Source organism: Panicum virgatum, chromosome 4K (assembly GCF_016808335.1).
Source record: "Panicum virgatum strain AP13 chromosome 4K, P.virgatum_v5, whole genome shotgun sequence".
NCBI lineage: Eukaryota > Viridiplantae > Streptophyta > Magnoliopsida > Poales > Poaceae > Panicum > Panicum virgatum.
Genome location: NC_053139.1, coordinates 39137635 through 39156326, shown reverse-complemented (window position 1 = coordinate 39156326; position 18692 = coordinate 39137635). Strand labels below are relative to the sequence as shown.

The 18692-nt window shown below is 46.3% G+C and overlaps 1 protein-coding gene and 2 long non-coding RNA genes across 4 annotated transcripts; 1 reads left to right on the top strand and 2 right to left on the bottom strand.

Annotated features, from left to right (window-relative positions):
- Positions 1-240: 240 nt before the first annotated feature.
- Positions 241-2945, bottom strand: LOC120703942. The gene is made up of 2 exons (XR_005687324.1): positions 2744-2945; positions 241-1896 (listed from the first exon to the last, which is right to left on the bottom strand). It is a non-coding gene; the product is annotated as an uncharacterized LOC120703942 (long non-coding RNA).
- A 1394-nt stretch (positions 2946-4339) lies between these two features.
- On the bottom strand, positions 4340-5254 carry LOC120702208 (velvet complex subunit B-like). The gene is made up of 3 exons (XM_039985939.1): positions 4990-5254; positions 4472-4936; positions 4340-4356 (listed from the first exon to the last, which is right to left on the bottom strand). The coding sequence occupies exons 1-3, from the start codon at positions 5252-5254 to the stop codon at positions 4340-4342; spliced, it is 747 nt and encodes a 248-aa protein (XP_039841873.1).
- An 11983-nt stretch (positions 5255-17237) lies between these two features.
- Positions 17238-18450, top strand: LOC120703940. 2 transcript variants are annotated; one of them, XR_005687323.1, is made up of 5 exons: positions 17238-17316; positions 17414-17494; positions 17580-17651; positions 18117-18286; positions 18382-18450. It is a non-coding gene; the product is annotated as an uncharacterized LOC120703940 (long non-coding RNA). The 2 variants fall into 2 exon arrangements; XR_005687322.1 differs by having other exon boundaries at positions 18000-18286.
- The last annotated feature ends 242 nt before the right edge of the window (positions 18451-18692 follow it).

Genomic DNA, 18692 nt, shown 5'->3' with positions numbered 1-18692 from the left:
CTGTTTTGCGGGGCTAGACGTGTCCACTGGCCACTGGGGGCGAAGGGGAGGCTTCTGGAGCTCTCTCGTTTCTGTCCTCCTGGGAGCGAGCCACTATTCCTCCGTCTCCATCGTCCCTGCCCATGCTCCACGGACGCTTCCCTCGCGTCTGCCCAATCGTAACTGGCTTTTACTTTCAGCTCATCACTGTTCATTCTTTTTCACCAAACTCTCATCACTACTCACTGCCGACCATATAAATTTCAGTACAAAAGTAACTTAATTACTTTGAAAAAAAATGAAATTAAGTTCCACCGGCTGCCTGATCGGCATCAATGTTGGGAGTGCTTTCTTTGAAAGCATAATCCCCGCAAACACCAGATCAAACATGCAGATCAAATGGGCTAACCTATTACATTCACAATGGCTATAATGACAGAAAAAACCAAACAAGTTCATGAACGAAAGCTCCCGTGGTTCCGTAGTTCCCATTTATCAAAGTCCGCCTCCGTAGTTCCCGTCCACAATAGTGTCCGCCAGATCATAGTCATCGTTTCCCAAATGGAGTGGGTAGTGAGCATCAAACCCGTAACCCCAAGCTTCAATAGTTGGAACCAAGGAATACCCGAGTCCTATCTGTCTCTAGCTGAATGTTTCACATAGCATGGGCTACTGCCATTTTAACTTCATGTAGACATGCTTCCATTTCTGCTTGCAAAGGATCAATCAATTGATGCATGGTTCCGGACCTGCCAATATTGCATTACAGAATAATTATCTCGCTCACAAATACTTGAATACCAAGTATACCTAGCTGTTCAGTGCCGAATCCATTTTTCTGAGATACGAGAAGATCAGCATTCAGCAACAGACCAAGGTCGCCCTCTTGTTTCTGTAGATGAGGACTCCAATGTTAATGTGGTACTAGTCCCAGCACAGGAACAAAGTGTTTGGTTACTCCCAAAAAACAACATTTTGTAATCCACGCTATTTATCTTCACTAGCTTTTTGGGTCATGGTGCAAACTTTATATGTTCTCATCCACCCAAGTTTGGTCCAAAAGATGACTGGAGCCCATGTCCAGCTGGCTCTTCTTTTACCCAGAGTCGAAGCAGATCGCCCTATGGAGCATGAACAATGTAAACCTTATTACTCCCATATCGATATTGTAACCTATCCACAATTACCTTTGTCATGAGTCCTGACCACAGTGCTGCAGAGATTGATGGCAATAATTTCACCGTATAATAGGCCATCCTTGTAGCTGCAATCCTGTAAATGTGCTTGAGATGGCAACCGGCTCCAGTTCTCACCCCCTAAACTAGCAAATGAAAGCTGCCCAAATGGATTGTGGATGAAAACCCCACTATACCTCTATGCAGATGTATCATAAAACACAAATGTCTTATGATGGAGATAGTACCGCAGCTTGCTTAGAGCAAGGTTTAAGCAGCCATTCAGAAACTGAACATCTATTGTGAACTGAGCAATGATATTTACAATTTTCACCTGCACCATCAAAAAATGGGCCTCGCGTGCTCCATGGCAATCTCCAATGGGAAAGCTATAAGCTCACTTGTGATTGGATTGATAGGGTGCATTCCAGACTGCTCATCAACAGAAGCGACCCACGCGAGGACCCAATCAGATAACTTCTGCAGATGGGTGGTTCTAACAAAGTTGACTTGTATGCCATCTTTCCCGTGAGGCTCTGGAGGCAAACAACATTCTCACCAGCAGGGGTTGCTTCTATTGCCCAATGCTACGTAGGCTGGTATATGCGGTGTTCCAGGAGGTGCAGAAAGAGCCTATGCGCATGAGGTATGGGATATCCAGAAGAACAAATATATCCATCAGGATGTTCTGCAGACAACTCTGGGCTCTGGCAGTTTGGTTGTTGCAATCCCCATACGATGCCTGGCCATATTTCCATGAATAAAGCATAAGTTGTTTTCAAGAAATGCTGCAACTTTAAACTGTAAAAAAAACAAGTTAGTCATAAATAAGATCCTCCAATTACCCATCTTTTTTTTCCTAAGATATCTGACTCGGTACTACTTGTAAGGTGGAAAAACTGCAATAGTCCTTAGTTGGTACTCCAAATAATGCTGAGATAGGTTCTACCTATTAGCTCTTAATGATGCATACTACGGGACCTCAAAGTGAAATTACAAACATGACGCATGCAGCACAGAGCCACAGAATGTGTACGAGCTGGAGCAAACTTCATAACACTGTCCATATGGAGGTACGAGGTGAAAACAGATTAAATTTTGCAAAGTTATAGCTAGACAGAATTACACTTATGCAGAGCAGGACACAAAAGAGGTAATGTAAAATGCAAATTATCTAGTGCGTTTACTAGTTTACTATGTGTATAGCCTAATGAAATTGGTATGAACTTGAATCGAGCGCATATAATGCATTTCACTAATTGAGCATCAGCCATCAGGGGTCTAAGAAAAGCCACGTGTGCCAACAGCTGTGCTGCAGATTCACTATGTCAGCTGTGCATTTCAGAAGCCGCACCACAGCTCCAGGTTCATAGTCATTTCATTTTTTTTAATCAAGTATTAAAGTACTGACATTACGCTAGCGGCTAGCGAAAGAAACCATTCATAAAAAAAAATCGCTGGGTTTAGGGGTTAGTGACTAACTGACTTAAGAAGCTGAAGTTAAATCGGCAATCCATTCCATCACTTGTAGAATCGTTCTCTGCTTCGGATTGAATTGACACATAAAAACACATCGATTCGAGGCAAACCTAGTAAGTGTTGAGACTTGAGACTGTCGAGGTTGCTGCATGCGGGCTTGCGGCGCGGTGGCCTGACCTTCGCCGCTCCCCTGCCTGAACAGCCTCGCCGCGGGCCCCTCGCGCTTGGGCTGACAGCTCGTCGAGACATCGTTTTCCCCCCCCCCCCGCCGGCGCGGTGGCGCCGTCGCCGCTTCGTGTTGTGAGGGATTTCTGCACGCTGCACTGTTTTTTAGGAGGTTCTGCACTCGTGCAGCGAGGGGTATAGCATTTTCTTAGGCCGTAATGTTGTGGGCCTTCAATATTGGTTGGGTTGGGCCGGCAGTCGATTTGATTTTGATTGTTGTTGCACAACGGCGGGCCCTCAGGTATATCTCCCAAAAGATTTTTTTTCTCCAACCTTCAGTGTTTGAGATTCATACAAACTATCTCAGGCCTTATTTAGTTGCGTAAAGATTTGGGTGTAAAACACTGTAGCACTTTCGTTTGTATTTGATAATTATTGTCCCGCCATGGGTTAACTAGGCTCAAAAGATTCGTCTCGCAAATTACAATCTAACTGTGTAATTAGTTATTTTATTTAGCTACATTTAATACTTCATGCATGCGTTAAAACATTCGATGTGATGGAGAATCTTGTAAAATTTTGAAATTTTTAAGGGAACTAAACAGGGCCTCATTGGTTAAATCTTCACAATTCTAACCTTTTTATTCTCCTTGTGCTCCCTTCCTCATCACACGCCGCCGCCACCGCCGAGGCCGCACGTCCGCCTGCCCCCCCGTGCGCTGCGAGCGCTGCTGCTCGCCGTCGCGCGCCGGGTGCTGCTGCATGCTGCTGCTCGCAGCTACGTGGCCACAGCTGCTAGCTGCTGCGCGCTGCTACGTGGCCACCGTTGGTTGCTGCTGCGGACTGCTGCTGCTTGCTGCTGCGTGCGGCTGCTGCCGCGGGCGCGCAACGCGGCGCCGGCGCCGTAGGAGGAGAAAGGTCTCGCCGGAGAAGAAATCCTCAACATTTTATTTAGTATTTTTAATATTTTATGTTTCCAATTTCAATATTTTGTTTTTACAGTTTTTTTTAAAGTCAAATATTGAATATATTTAATAAAATATTGAGTTAATTTTATCAAAATATTAAACATATTTACAGCAAATAATTGAATCAAAGTGAGCTTTAAAGATGGATGACTTATCTATCTTTCAGAAGAAGATAGGAGCCCATGATTTGATGGGTCATATCCTCTCTCCAAAAAGAAAAAAGAAAGAGAAAGAAAGGTTTGATTTGTCATAGAAAAAGCGCCCTAATTTGAGTCACCAAAAAGAAAGTCCCGTCCTGTATAAGATTGGATTAACGTGCTGTGTCTGTGCTGTGCTGTGCTGTCATGGCGTTTACTCCCTCTCTATAAATGCCACCGCCATGATTATGACCCCCAAACCAGAGATAAAGATTGTGACGTCAACGCGTCTTTGACCAACGCACACTCTTGCACCATCAGACTTTTGTGCGGTATCCTAAACATGAAACCGAGCAAATTCCTTCTGTGTCATTGGAAAATATAGCTCATCCTTTATTTGTCATTGAAAATTAGTATATCCCTTCTATGCCATCGCTTATAATTTCTCATCCCCTACATGCCATTGCCGTCAAATATACAGTTAAACGGTGTCAAACTTGTCTTTTTGGGACGTTTTTACCCCTCCTCCCAAAAGAGTTCAGCCACGACAACAACAAAAAAAAGGAACAGAGGCGACGGCTGCGAGAGGGGGCGCGGACGGCGGGAGCGTAGGCGAGGGTGAGGGCCGCGGCGGCCGGCAGGGACCGCGAGCACGGGCGAGCGCCGTCGAGGGCCGCGGCGCTGCGGGGAGCGCGAGCACGGGCAAGGGCCACGGCAGCCGGCAGGGACCGCGAGCACGGGCGAGCGCCGTCGAGGGCCGCGGTGCTGGCGGGGAGCGCGAGCACGGGCAAGGGCCACAGCGGCCGGCGGCCAGCGCGAGCGCCATCGAGGGCCGCGGTGCTGGCGGGGAGTGCGAGCAGGCAAGGGCCCCGGCGGCCGGCGGCCGGCGCGAGCGCCGTCGAGGGCCGCGGCACGGGCGAGCGCCGCGGTGGCTGGCGGCCAGCGCAAGTGCCGGCGAGGGCCGCGTCGGGCGCATCGCCGGCGGGGAGCGCAAGTACGGACGACGGCTGCGGCGACAGTGGCCAGGTTGACACTAGCGAGGGCCGCAACGATAGGCGAGAAGTGTGAGTGCGGCGGCCGCGGCACCGGCGGGGAGCGCGACGGGAAGGGCGACCACGCGCCCCTTGGTGGCGAGGGCCGCGGCGGCCGGCATACAGTGCGGGCACGGAGGGCCGCAGCGTTCAGTGGGGAGTGCCGCGGCCGGCGGCAAGCCAGGGCGTAGCGGGTGCAGCGGGCACAGAGGGCCGTGGTGGGCGGTGGGGAATGCAGCGTTCTGGCACCCCGCGAGCCGAGCGCTTGTGTTCTTCTCGCCGCCGTCGTGCCCATGGCGTGGAAGGGATGAAGGCCACATATATGCTCCATCCAGCTAGGGGTATTATTGCTTTTTCACCCCACCCTCTAATAGCTCAGTTAGGATTACTCGACGGCAATGGCACGTAGGGGATGAGAAATTATAAACGGTGGCATAGAATAGATGTGCTAATTTTCAATGACACATAGGGGATGAACTATATTTTTCAATGACATAGAAGGAATTTACTCCATGAAACCTTGTATTCTTATTGGCCCACGTAAGCGCACTTACCTCACTCGTTGCGTACGGATATGGCGACGCTGCACGCGCTGGTGACGTGAGAAGAACCGAAGCTGATCTGGCTCCAGTGATGCACGATGGTGATTGCTCTCGGCCAACCAAACCATGCCTAAAACAAGCACCATTTGTCTTTGCTTTCCGTCGAACTCGAGCGAGCAGTCCAACATCATACTGGGAGTAGAGCGTCGTCTCATCTCAGCTCTGGAGGCTTCGTCATTGTCACAGCCTAAAGAAAAAAAAAAATTTCCTCGCCCGGACCCACCCGTCAGCCTCACCCTTCTCCTTCCCCTGCTCAGCTCGGCGCCACACGCGTCGCCCCACCGCCGCCATCTCCGAGACACGTGCCGGCCATCCTTGGGCGCCGTGCCACGCTCGTCCTCTCTCACGCGTCCTTATCTGCTAACTCGCCCTATCCTCCATCGAAGCCGGCCCTCTTCTCCTCCCCCAAACCCCAAATCCACCATTGCCCCCCCCTAAAGCTCTGTTGCCGCCGTGATCCGCCGCCTCGGGCCTCCGCCGCACCGCCCGCTGCCGCCCAACACCGCGGCGGCGCCCGTCCGTCGCCGCTCCTCGCCTGCGCCGCCGCCGGTGAGGCTTGCCGCCGTCCCCTCCACCCCGTGCGCGCCTCCCCTGCCTCGCGCCGCCGCTGCTCACCGTCGTCGTGGCCGCGCGTGCGCGCCCTCACCGCGCGACGCGCGACGCCGTGGCCGCACCCACGCGCGGGTCAAGGCCCGGCCTGGGTGGCCGCTGACCCGTGGGGCCCGCTGTCAGCCTCTGGCTGGGCGGCCCTGGTGGATTTAGCAATTTAGCTAGGGTTTTGTGATGTTTATTATGTCTGCAATCTTGTAAAATGCGTAGAAATTCGTGTATAGCTCCGAAAAATATGAAACTTATTTTGTTGGATTCCACTAGCTTAGATCTACTCAGGACAAACATTGTTTTGCATGTTACTTTGCTGTAGATTTACTTTGCTGGTACCCTTCAGCCCTTACCTATTCCATCATGGAAGTGGGAAGAAATTGCAATGAATTTTATCACTGGGTTACCCAGGTCTTCTGAAGGATATGATTCTATCTGGGTAATTGTGGATCGATTGACAAAGTCGGCTCATTTCCTTCCAGAGAAGACTACTTATCTCGTCAAGCAATATGCGGAGTTATACCTTACCCGCATTGTTTGTCTTCATGGTGTTCCTAAGAAAATTGTCTCTGATCGCGGTCCTCAATTTGTTGCTCACTTTTGGAGAAGTCTTCATGAAGCAATGGGAACCGATCTCACTTATAACATCGCTTATCATCCTCAAACCGACGGTCAAGCCGAGAGGGTCAACCAAATTCTAGAAGATATGTTAAGAGCTTGTGCTCTTATATATGAGAAGAAATGGATTACTTGCTTGCCATTCGCAGAGTTCTCCTACAATAATAGTTATCAAGCAAGTATTAAAATGTCTCCCTTTGAAGCCCTGTATGGAAGACGGTGCAGAACTCCGATCAATTGCTCCGAATTTGGAGAAAGGCCTTTCTTTGGTCCAGATTTGGTGAAAGGTGCCGAGGATCAAGTCAGAATTATTCGTGAGAATCTTCGCATTGCTCAATCTCACCAGAAGACTTATGCTGATCGTCGTCGCCGAGAACTCCACCTCAAAGTTGGCGATTATGTCTATCTCAAGGTTTCTCCATTTAAGGGCACTCGCCGTTTCCAAGTAAGAGGAAAGCTAGCGCCACGCTATGTGGGACCTTTTCGGATTATCAAGAGAGTTGGAGCAGTGGCTTATCAGTTGGAACTACCTCAATCACTCTCCGCAGTGCTCAATGTTTTTCATATTTCTCAGATGAAGAAATGTCTTCGTGTTCCAACCGATGCCATCGACCTTGAATCACTTGATCTTCAACTGGGTCTTACCTACGAGGAGCATCCAATTGCCATTCTTGATCGTGATGAAAGAAAGGTAAAGCGTAGTATGATGAAGTTTGTAAAAGTTCAATGGAGCAATCATTCTGAAGATGAAGCCACTTGGGAGGGTGAAGATCGATTTCGTCAAGAATACCCGGAATTCTTTTCCGATGAGTAAGTTTTCTCCCTACCACACCCCACTTCCTTAATGAAGTTCATCTTTTTAGATATTGTTATATGTGGACACAGTCACCATCAAAAAAACTAGGGAAAATTCGATTCATGCCACCACAACTCCGTGAATTTGGGTTTCATGTTGAAAATCATGCCACTCAATGGCATGGATTTCAACATGAAATCCAATTTCAAGAAATTGTAGTGGCATGGATCCAACTAACCCAAAAAATTAAGAATGTCTCATCACATTACATCATTCCTGCCTTTGTGCACCATCTCTTAGATTTTATCTTGTCTAGGTGAATATGGCCTCAACCTAATCCGAGTTTTATCCTTCCCCTCTTGTCTTCCTAAATCTCGGGAAGAGATTTTCTTAAGGGGGGAGAGTTGTCACAGCCCAAAAAAAAAAAATTCCTCGCCCAGGCCCACCCGTCAGCCTCACCCTTCTCCTTCCCCTGCTCTGCTCGACGCCACACGCGTCGCCCCGCCGCCGGCCATCTCCGGGACACGCGCCGGCCATCCTTGGGCACCGTGCCACACTCGTCCTCCTTCACGCGTCCTTATCCGCTCGCTCGCCCTATCCTCCATCGAAGCCGGCTCTCTTCTCCCCCAAACACCAAATCCACCATTGCCCCCCCCCCGAAGCTCTGTCGCCGCCGTGATCCGCCACCTCGGGTCGCCGCCGCTCCGCCCAACGCCACGGTGCCGCCCGTCCGTCGCCGCTCCTCGCCGGAGCTGCCGCCGGTGACGCTCGCTGCCGTCCCATCCACCCCGTGCGCGCCTCCCCTGCCTTGCTCCGTCTTCGCCTCGTCGCGCCGTCGCCGCTTGCCGTGGCCGCACCCACGCGCGGGTCAATGCCCGGCCTTGCCTTGACCCGGCCTGGGTAGCCGCTAACCCGTGGGGCCCGCTGTCAGCCTCTGGGCTGGGCGGCCCCGTGTGGATCTAGCAATTTAGCTAGGGTTTTGTGATGTTTGTTATGTCTGCAATCTTGCAAAATGCGTAGAAATTCGTGTATAGCTCCTACAAATATGAAACTTGTTTTGTTGAATTCCTCTAGCTTAGATCTACTCAGGAAAAATATTGTTTTGCATGTTACTTTGCTGTAGATTTATCTATGGTTTTATCTTTCAAAAGTGATTAAAATGCTTATTTATTTGTGTATTTCTCTAAAAATTCTAAACTAAATTTTGTTAGACTCCTTGTGAAATATAATTTCCAATGGTGCAACTTTCTCCTTTGTTTCCTTGCTGTTTGTTAAAGTTTTAGCGTGTTTTCTTATGCTCTGTTTAAAAATGGTTTAATATAGAACTTTTTTCTGGGATGTGATAAAAGGGTGAAACTAGTTTTGTTAGATTTGTTTTCATGCATAGTATATATGATAATTTTCTTAGATTTGTTTAGTTAACTTTTCATACCTTTTCTGATTTATCTTGTTTAAAGTAGCTGAAAATTAATATATTTATGATTAATTATAGGAAAAATGCTTTTGCTGCAAAACTAATTTTCATGAGTTCCTTGTAATGTCCTCTGCATGCTCAATTTAAAATGAGATTTATGCTTGTTGTGTAGGTTCATTTCATAATTCTTGCATCGCATTCATGTATTATAGTGACCGAACCGTCGGAGGTCGAACCCGTGGAGCCTGTCGAGTCCGTTGAGCCCGAGCCCGGAGTTCCATTTGCGGTCGAGCCCAAAGTTAACCAAGGCAAGCAGCTAAGCATATGTCCTTGCACCTATTTAATCTGATTTAATTTAGTTATCTCACTCGGGTATTACTGGGTTATATAGTATGTATGTATTGCATTTTGGTACCTACTCTCTTGCATTACCCTTCCTTGAATTGTTATCCATGTCCTTGTCACTTGTTAGTCAATGAACTACTTAATTTGATTAGATGCTTAGCCCTGCTTAGAATACTTATATCGATTGCTAGGAAAGATGTTTTGGAGTATCACACTTGCCGGTTATCCTTGTTGCACTGGTTCGGCTTGGTTGTAAGGGTTTGGTAGTACCGAGATTCGAGAAGAATGGTAGGGCCTAGAGAATTGAGTCTCATGGACATAGTCCGCTTGGATTGTTTAAGGACCATCCGTGGATGACGTTGATTTTGAGCAACTTTCCGTGCTACCACATATCCAAATAATGGTACGGATGAGACAATTACCTTCTTTGACTTGATCATTGATGTGCAGTCCTAGATACGTGGCCAAGGGCTATGCAGGGAGGCTTAGGGGTGTCCCCGGATGGACTTGTGAGTAGGAAAGTTTAGAGGCGCCCCCGGTGGAACTAAGTTCTCCACACGTAAGCTAGGTGTGAAGTTCAATGATCGAGCCTTGTTGGAAATGGTTGACGGGAGTACCCCCTTGCCCGACGTGATCGGTTGGGTGAGCCGCATGGTCCTTGCGTCGTGTGGGTAAAGTAGTACACCCTTGCAAGGTTTTAATTAATTCGAATTGTCGCGCTCTCGGTTATGAGCAAGCTCATTATCCCATGAACTCTTCGTAGAAATCCGGTTGTGCTGGAAATAGTTCTTGTTACCTTTATGATCATTCATATATTATGCTCTTAATCAACTAAAATTTGACAGCCCAGGTTTTTAAATGTTAAGCAAGAGAAATTAGACCTATCATCATGCATAATCAACCAAGAAGCATCTGAATGAATGCATGTGCATGCATGAATGTCTATGTGTATGTGTGTTTATGTGCATATGAAATTGAGTTGGCATGTCACTAAAGTCATGATAAACCAAAGTCTAGTTGAAGTCAAAGTGAGAAAGTGAAATTTTGTACATGAAATGACGAGTCATTTGAATCTTGGTTTTTAAAGATTTAAACTATTTTTCTTGAGTTATTACAAATATTCCCTGAAAATAATTTCTAAAACATTGCTCAAATGAACTTTTGCCTAAAACAAAAGTTGTAGAGTTTTAAATGTGGAACAATTTTCATGTTCAAAGTTTTATGTGTTGGCACACAAAAATGGGAAGAAAATTTTAATTTCGAAGTGTATAGGACATTTTCAAATGCACTCAAGTTTCAAATTTTATCTTTCAAATTAAGCTTCAAATGAATTTCTGCCTGAAAGGAAAGTTGTAGGATTTAAAAATTTGGACAACTTTCGTATTCAAAGTTTTTCGAGTTTCTTTAGAAAATTTTGAGTTTGGGAGGTTAGAAAACGAACTCACTTCGGTTTGGCCGTGACCGGTCAGACCGAAGGCGGGCACCGGTTAGATCGGTCCTGCGCCGCCGAAACCGTCGCTGCTTCTCGACGTCTTTCCTCCCATGCATCGCCGCGCCGTTCGTTTCCATCGCCGCTTAAGCTGTCCCAATCCACTCGCGAGCAAAATTCAACTTGGCCTTTCCACCCTCGTTCCTCAGAGCCGAGCACCCTGCTCGCGCGCCCAGAACGGACGCCGCCTCCGCCATGGCCGCCTCCACGTCAAACCCCTTTGCTTCATGCCTCCTCCACCCGAGACAACCCTGCAGCTAGTTTCCTCCCACCGCCGGGAAGCTCTCCATCCCATTTCCCGCCGCCCAGGGCCGCCAGCGTACTGCCGCTGCCGCACTCCATGGCCGGCCGCCGGTCCTTCTCCGTGGAGGTCCACCCCCGGCCCTCCTCCGCTCGAGCTTAGCCCACGGAACTAGTCGCCCATGGCCCCGTGAAGCTCCACGGGTCAACCTCGGCTACTCTCCTTCGCCGGAGCGCCGCCGCCGCACACCCTCCGCCGGAGCCACTGCTCCGTGGCGCCGTCTTATCTAGCCACTCCCAACCCTGTCCGAGCCCACCAGCAGGTTGCTCTCGCCGCCCTCTTGCTCCTCCCCCTATTCCCCCTCGCCGCCGCCGGCCGGCCGCCGCCTCCTCTGTTCCTGGCTCCGGCCAGGGGCATGTCTGCGAGTCCCCAATTCTTTCCAGGGGCCCAACTGCAAAGTTCCGTTTTCTTTTTCTTTTGTTTTCAAAAACAGCAAACTTGTAAAATCGATATAAATTCGTATTAAAATCGAAAAAAATGCAAACTCAACTGTTCTGAGTTCCTTGTGACTAGATCTACAACTTTCATTTCTTCGTTTTTAATGAAGCCAAACCCTTTGACTACTTCATCAAAACGAATATTCCAACTCCGAGATGCTTGCTTTAATCCATAAATGGATTTTTGAAGCTTGCATATCTTTCCAGCATTGGTCGGATCAACAAAACCCTCGGGTTGCATCATATACACGTCCTCGGTCAGATTTCCATTAAGGAAAGCTGTTTTGACATCCATCTGCCATATTTCATAATCGAAATATGCAGCAATAGCTAGAATAATCCGAACAGATTTAACAATCGCCACGGGCGAGAAAGTCTCGTCGTAGTCAACTCCTTGAACTTGTCGAAAACCTTTTGCGACAAGTCGAGCTTTATAGATGTGAACATTTCCATCTATATCTTTCTTCTTCTTATAGATCCATTTGCACTCGATGGGTCTCACACCATCAGGCGGGTCTATCAAGTTCCAAACTTGATTTTCCTTCATGGATTCTATTTCGGATTTCGTGGCATCTTGCCATTTCTCAGAGTCAGGGTCTGCCATTGCCTCTGCATATGTTGCAGGCTCTTCATTGTCTAACAATAATAATTCCCGCGCTGCGCGGAGCCTTGCTGACCTTCGTGGTTGCGGAGGTGCTTCTGTTGCCATAGGCATCTCAACTTGTTCAGCTACATTAGCGTCACTTGTAGAGTCTTGTCCTATTGGCTCATCTCGAACTTCTTCGAGTTGCACCGTTCTTCCACTTTTCTCTTCTTTGAGAAACTCTTTCACTAGGAAAACTATGTTCCGAGCGACAAACACTTTGCCCTCAGATCGATTGTAGAAGTAATACCCTAAGGTCTCCTTTGGGTATCCCACGAATATGCACTTATCCGATTTGGGTGCAAGCTTGTCAGACTGGAGTCATTTGACAAATGCTTCACAACCCCAAATCTTTAGAAAAGACAAACTGGAAGTCTTGCCAGTCCATAACTCATATGGTGTCTTATCTACGGATTTTGATGGCACTCTATTTAATGTGAAAGCTGTTGTTTCTAGAGCGTAACCCCAAAATGATAACGGTAGGTCCGACTGGCTCATCATTGATCGAACCATGTCCAACAGAGTTCAATTACGTCGCTCAGACACACCGTTTCTCTAAGGTATTCCAGGCGGCGTAAGTTGTGGAACAATTCCGCAACTCTTTAGATGATTGCTAAACTCGTGGCTCAGATATTCACCTCCATGATCAGATCGTAAAGCTTTAATTTTCTTGCCACACTAATTTTCGACTTCACTCTGAAATTCTTTGAACTTTTCAAAAGTTTCAGACTTATGCTTCATCAAGTAGACATAGCCATATCTACTCAATTCATCAGTGAAAATTATGAAGTATTGGAATATACCTCTAGCAATCGAGCTCATTGGTCCACATACATCAGTATGTATGAGTTCCAGTAAGTCCGATGCTCTCTCTGGAAAACCTGTGAATGGCGTCTTGGTCATCTTGCCTAGCAAACAAGCTTCACATGTCTCATATGACTCAAAATCAAACGAAGTTAGAAGTCCATCCGAATGGAGCTTTTTCATGTGTTTCTCGTTTATATGACCGAGACAACAATGCTACATGTAGGTAGGATTCAAATCAGCAAGCCGAGGCCTTTTAGCATTAATATTACAGATAGGTGAATCATCAAGATTTAAAACAAATAGCCCATTCACAATGGACGCAAAAGCCACAAACATATTATTCTTAGAGATAGCACAACCATTGTTTTCACTCGCAAAAGAATAACCATCCTTCATCAAACATGAAGGAGATAGAATGTTTCGACTCAAACTAGGAACAAAATAATAATTACTAAGCTCCAAGACAAATCCTGACGGTAGGTGAAGTTGCATCATCCCGACGGCCACAGCAGCAACTCTTGCATTATTGCCGACGCGGAAGTCAACTTCTCATCTTTCAACGCTTCTACTCTTTGTCATTCCCTGCATCGAATTGCATATATGAGCAACCGATCTGGTATCAAATACCCAAGAATTAACATAAGAGTCAGCGAGAAATATTTCTATAATATGAACAACAAGCGTACCCGAGGTGGAATAATGGTTCTTCAACGAGGTGAGGTACAACTTGCAATTCCTCTTCCAGTGTCCCTTCTCGTGACAATGAAAGCACTCATTATCTGCAGCTGGTCCAGGTTTAGCCTTGGGTGCAGCGTTTGGCTTAGGGTTCGCAACCTTAGCCTTGCCCTTCTTCTTTCAAGAAGAACCTTTCTTCTTGAAAGTAGGATTGTTCTGGACAGCCATCACATGGCCACCGCTTGTGCTCTTCTTGATGTCACTCTCTGCTGTCTTGAGCATTCAACACAGTTCAGTCAGGCCCTTTTCAGCCCAATACATATGGTAGTTCGAGATGAAGTTCCCATAGCTTGGCGGTAAAGAGGCAAGAATGAAATCAGTGGCCAACTCTTGGCCAAGTGGGAAGCCCAACTTCTCCAACCTCTGTGTGTAACCAACCATCTTGATTACATGCGGATCCACTGCAGCGCCTTCTGCCAGCTTTCTCTTGACAAAGGCCTTGGACACATTGAACCTTTCAGTCCTGTCCTGAGTTTGAAACATGTCCTGAAGCGCCACGATCATATCGTGTGCCTCATGGTTTGTCTCGAACTGCATCTGTATGTCAGGTTCCATGCAAGCGAGCATAAGGCAGCTTATTTCAAGGTTGTTGTCACAAGCCTTGTCACATGCATCTGTAAGCAATCTTTTTCTCAGCAGGTGCATCATCAGCAGGCTCTTCTGGTAATGGGGTATCTAGAACATCTTTCTTTTTCTCTGCCCTGAGAACAATTCTTAGGTTGCAGATCCAATCCGCATAGTTAGTCCCATTCAGTTTGTCCTTCTCAAGGACCGAACACAATGAAAAAGATTGGGTGTTATTGCGGACCATGATCTACAATAAAATAATAATGCAAAATACTAAGACAAACGTATTCATGATGGAGTAAACGATATTAAGCAATTAACAGAATTTACTCCCACTAAAATTAATATCCCTCTATTGATTCTTAGCGATTCAAGACCCACAACTATCAAGTCGACTTGTGAGCTTTAGCATCACCGCTAGAAGACTAGATAGATCGGTAAGCAACTCTTTGCTAATCATATCACATATGACTCTTGTTGTTGGGTCACATCTCCATGTCTCTCTCCCAACCTTTATGCCCCTAGGTCCTTAACTGTTAAGATGACCTTGTCAAGCTAACCAACCCTTTATGCGTGCATGTATCCGATACAACCTGTCTAGTCAAGGAAAACCAGTGGCGCCCTAATTTCATAGACCCACCACCAATCGTACAAGACATGTGACAGTGCAAGGTTTAGTTGGTAGGGCATGATAGCTCGAAATTTGTGAGGGATCATTCTACTTCTACTCTGATGCACGTAGTAGTAAAACGTCAAGAACGGCAAGCACATAATTGTGAATCAGTATGGCCCTTGTTCTTCTGGTGATCTCCATCTCCATAGAACTTGTTCGCCATGTAGATCCCCATATTCATGGAACTTATTCACCATGTTGATCTCCATCTCCATGTACATGTGCACCATCCTTCATGTGATGAAAACTCCAAGAACTAGAACTTGCTATTACACCTAATAGCAAGTAAATAAAATTACATTCACGACTTGGATCATCACAGGTTGGCACGCAGACCATTACATCAAATGCAACAATTCATATGGCTCCAGCCGAATTGTCATAATCACGACATGCAGGTCATGGAACAATTACACACATGCATCACATACACATAGGGGCCATACCGATCACAAAACTTGCAAAACAGAGTTATGCGATTCCGACGTCCGAAATTAAAATGCCGATAACTCTATCTTCTGGGCCGAATTTCGCAAATCTAAATTTCGCAGAAACAGCATTGCTGTTCTTAACCAAGTCTAACTTTTTCTGTAGATACAAATCGATATAAAGTTCTCCTAAATCCGAGTTCGTATGCAAAAGTTATGACTGTTTTACTGTAAAACACACTTTTGCCACAAAACGGAATTCGCAGTAGATCCAATCTAGTGCCCTATGCATCTCATGCATCTGGCTTATGCTCAAAGTTTCGATTTGACCAATCACATTGATCTCCAACCGTAGCGACCGGTTTATGTGCGTCACTTAACTCCGATGGCGGAAAACCGACCGGTAGGAGTATGTCGTTGCACAACCTTCACAGCTAGTTTACTTTGTCATAGATTGATCTAAAACTACGCATATCTCCATATGCACATATCCGAATCTATAACGAGACAACACTGGCTCTTGATACCGCGGTAGGAATATGGGGTAGCAAAAACAAAATTTTTCTACCGCATAAACCGGGATTACTGCAGTTATAGATCACGGGATTACCACTAGACACGCGGATGCGGAACTTCTGAAGCGCGTCGGTGTCGTGCAGATGGAAGCCGGCAGTGCAATTGCGTGAACCTCCTCACGAACGGCTCATCCTTGTGCAGCAAGTGCAGCACCTCCACGAAGTCCACAGGTACGGGAAGAAGCTTCGCTCTTCGATTGCTAGATCCGCGAGAACGAACTAGAGCTTGATGCGCGGGAGAGATGGCGGCGGCCAGCCAAGGGGGCTAGGGTTGAGGGCGCCCCTCCCCTTCCCCTTGCTTATATAGGCTTGGGGGCGCCCCCTTAGGTGGGCCTTAAAGGGCCCCACCTTGGGCGCCACCTCGGGCTCCAAGCCCCCACCATGATTCCAACCCTATGGGCCTCTCTAGGCCCATTAGTGCATCAAAGCCCAGTCTAATTTAGATCTCATCCTCATTTGGCTTCTGGCCCTTAAGTGTGCGACCCTATGGGCTCATGCATGAATAGATATGGCCCAGTACTCTTACTGGCCCATAGTTGATAGCGGTCTCTAGCAAGACGTGTCAACTCCTATGCACGCGCGAATCATATCTGTCGAACCGTCACAATCTCATACATGTTGTTCCCTTTGCCTCACGATATTTGGTCTAGCTTGAAGCCGACCACTCTTTCTCAGTCCTGTGATTCAGAATACTTGGTTAACTCTTAACCCCAGCATGGGCATGCATTTCCTGATCCGAATCACTCGAGGGGCCCAGAGATATCTCTCTCTTGTAGAGAGGGGCAAATCCCATCTTGACAGACTATGTCTCACAGCATGCTTCTTGACAGACCCGAAAGCCACCTTTATGACTACCCTGTTACGGTGCAGCGTTTGATGGCTCCTAAGTAAGTCGGTTCACATCTTGAGTACATACGACGATCTCAGGTCTTAGGACACAACATATATATTATGTAATGAGAAGTCATCATCTCGTGTTGGGTCAGTTCAGTCTCATGTCTCACATAAGCCCACATTATTAGTTTGACATCTCCATGTCCATGACTTGTGAAACGTAGTCAATCAACTAATACATGTGCTAGTCTAATATTCATGTGTGTCCTCACATGAACTCCGACTAGGAACATTTTAGAATATTCATACAAGTATAGAGTTTCACAAATACTTCACATAAGCATTAATCAATACAAGTTGTCATCCATGAATATTCAAGGTACACTTTATTAACCATGAATACAAGGAAATATGATTGCCTCTAGGGCATATTTCCAACATTATGCTGAGTGTCATTTTTGGTTTTTGGAGTTGACAGAAGCCATGGCTCAAACTTTCAAGCTCCTGTGGCAATGCAGGTTAGCATATTTTCCTCCTATTCTTCTGTGTTTGAATTTTCTTTTTGTTTCTTAAGTCCTATACACATGATCAAATAGCATGCTTTGAGGATTGCAGAATTACTGAATGGCAGATTATAGAATGCATGTGAGTGCTTGGTCCCAGCCTTTGGGACGTGTGGAATTCAATGGGGTAGGCGTAAGCGTCTTCCATTCTTTTTTCATGTTACTGTTTTGCCCTCATGTTTCGGTTTGCAGACTAAATGATTCAACATCTTGAACAGGATGTCTGCGAATATGGCTGCCTGCATTGCCGTAGAGAGCATATCAATTCTTGAGAAGCTCCATTCTAATGGGTGAGCTGAAATTATCTATACTCAACCGAACATCCTTAACAGATATATTCTACTTCCTGTTGCTCGGTTCATCCTGAACACCACCCGTGGCAAAACCATGGTCATTTCCTTTGAGAAATATTTATCTTGCTAGGCATCGATGATCTTCAGCCTTTTTGTAGCTTTATGTCTGCGTGTTTTTAAGGAAACAATGCCAATTAAAGTTATAGACTTTAGAAACTTCCAGGAGTGCATTATAGGAATGAAAATTGAAAAATGAAAATAAATGAATGCTTGTATAAAAATTTTATGAGGTGCTTTGTATTGGTAATCACTGAATCGCCATTTATTTGGTGCTCTCTTGCACAGCGCCACAGCTCAGTTGTCATGATAATGAAAGACCCTGATGCACAGCTCCACCTTCTGCCTGATAGATGCTTCATGGCACAGGACATTATGCACAAACAGCCCCTGCTCTTTTTGCAGGACCTTTGAAGGAGCTGAGGTTGTTCCTTGGTACACTGCATGCTCCCGTTTCATCTTCAAAGGAGGGTGGAAGGCACAGAGAAAAGAGAAGCTGATATCAGAGAAGTGTCAAGGGATGAGCTGGAATTCCTTCTAGATCATGAGTTGTGGTTCAATGCTCTAAACACAAGGTGATGTGCAGCAAACCAAATCATAGCTGGTTCAGTATCCTACTAATCTCATCGACAATATTTTTATTCGCTCTGATTGCTAATTTTGTCTACAGCTTGATATGAAACTTTACTGATGGCACTGTCAGGGCTGGAGGTACATTACTGTTGGTCAGCTCTCCATCGCAAGAAAAAACATGCAGAGGTTAGTTCCATATTAGTCAGCACTGACAATTTTTTTTTGTTTTTGCATATTTCTTCCATGCATGAGATGTTAGTTCCATTTAATTTATCAATATATCCCATTGACATCTAAATTAAAACACATTCAATATGTGGAATTGTATAGATGGATTTTCAAGAGAAGAGATACAAGCTATTTGCTCAAGCTCCTGGTCTTATTATTTTTTGAAAGTTAGACTCATGA

What these genes read in the sequence shown, in the direction of transcription:
- LOC120702208 (XM_039985939.1), bottom strand. Translation starts at nt 5,254, where the DNA reads ATGTGGCCTTCATCCCTTCCACGCCATGGGCACGACGGCGGCGAGAAG. An exon ending in TCCCGTCGCGCTCCCCGCCG is followed by an intron (nt 4,937 to 4,989) that starts GTGCCGCGGCCG and finishes GGCCCTCGCTAG; the next exon opens with TGTCAACCTGGCCACTGTCG.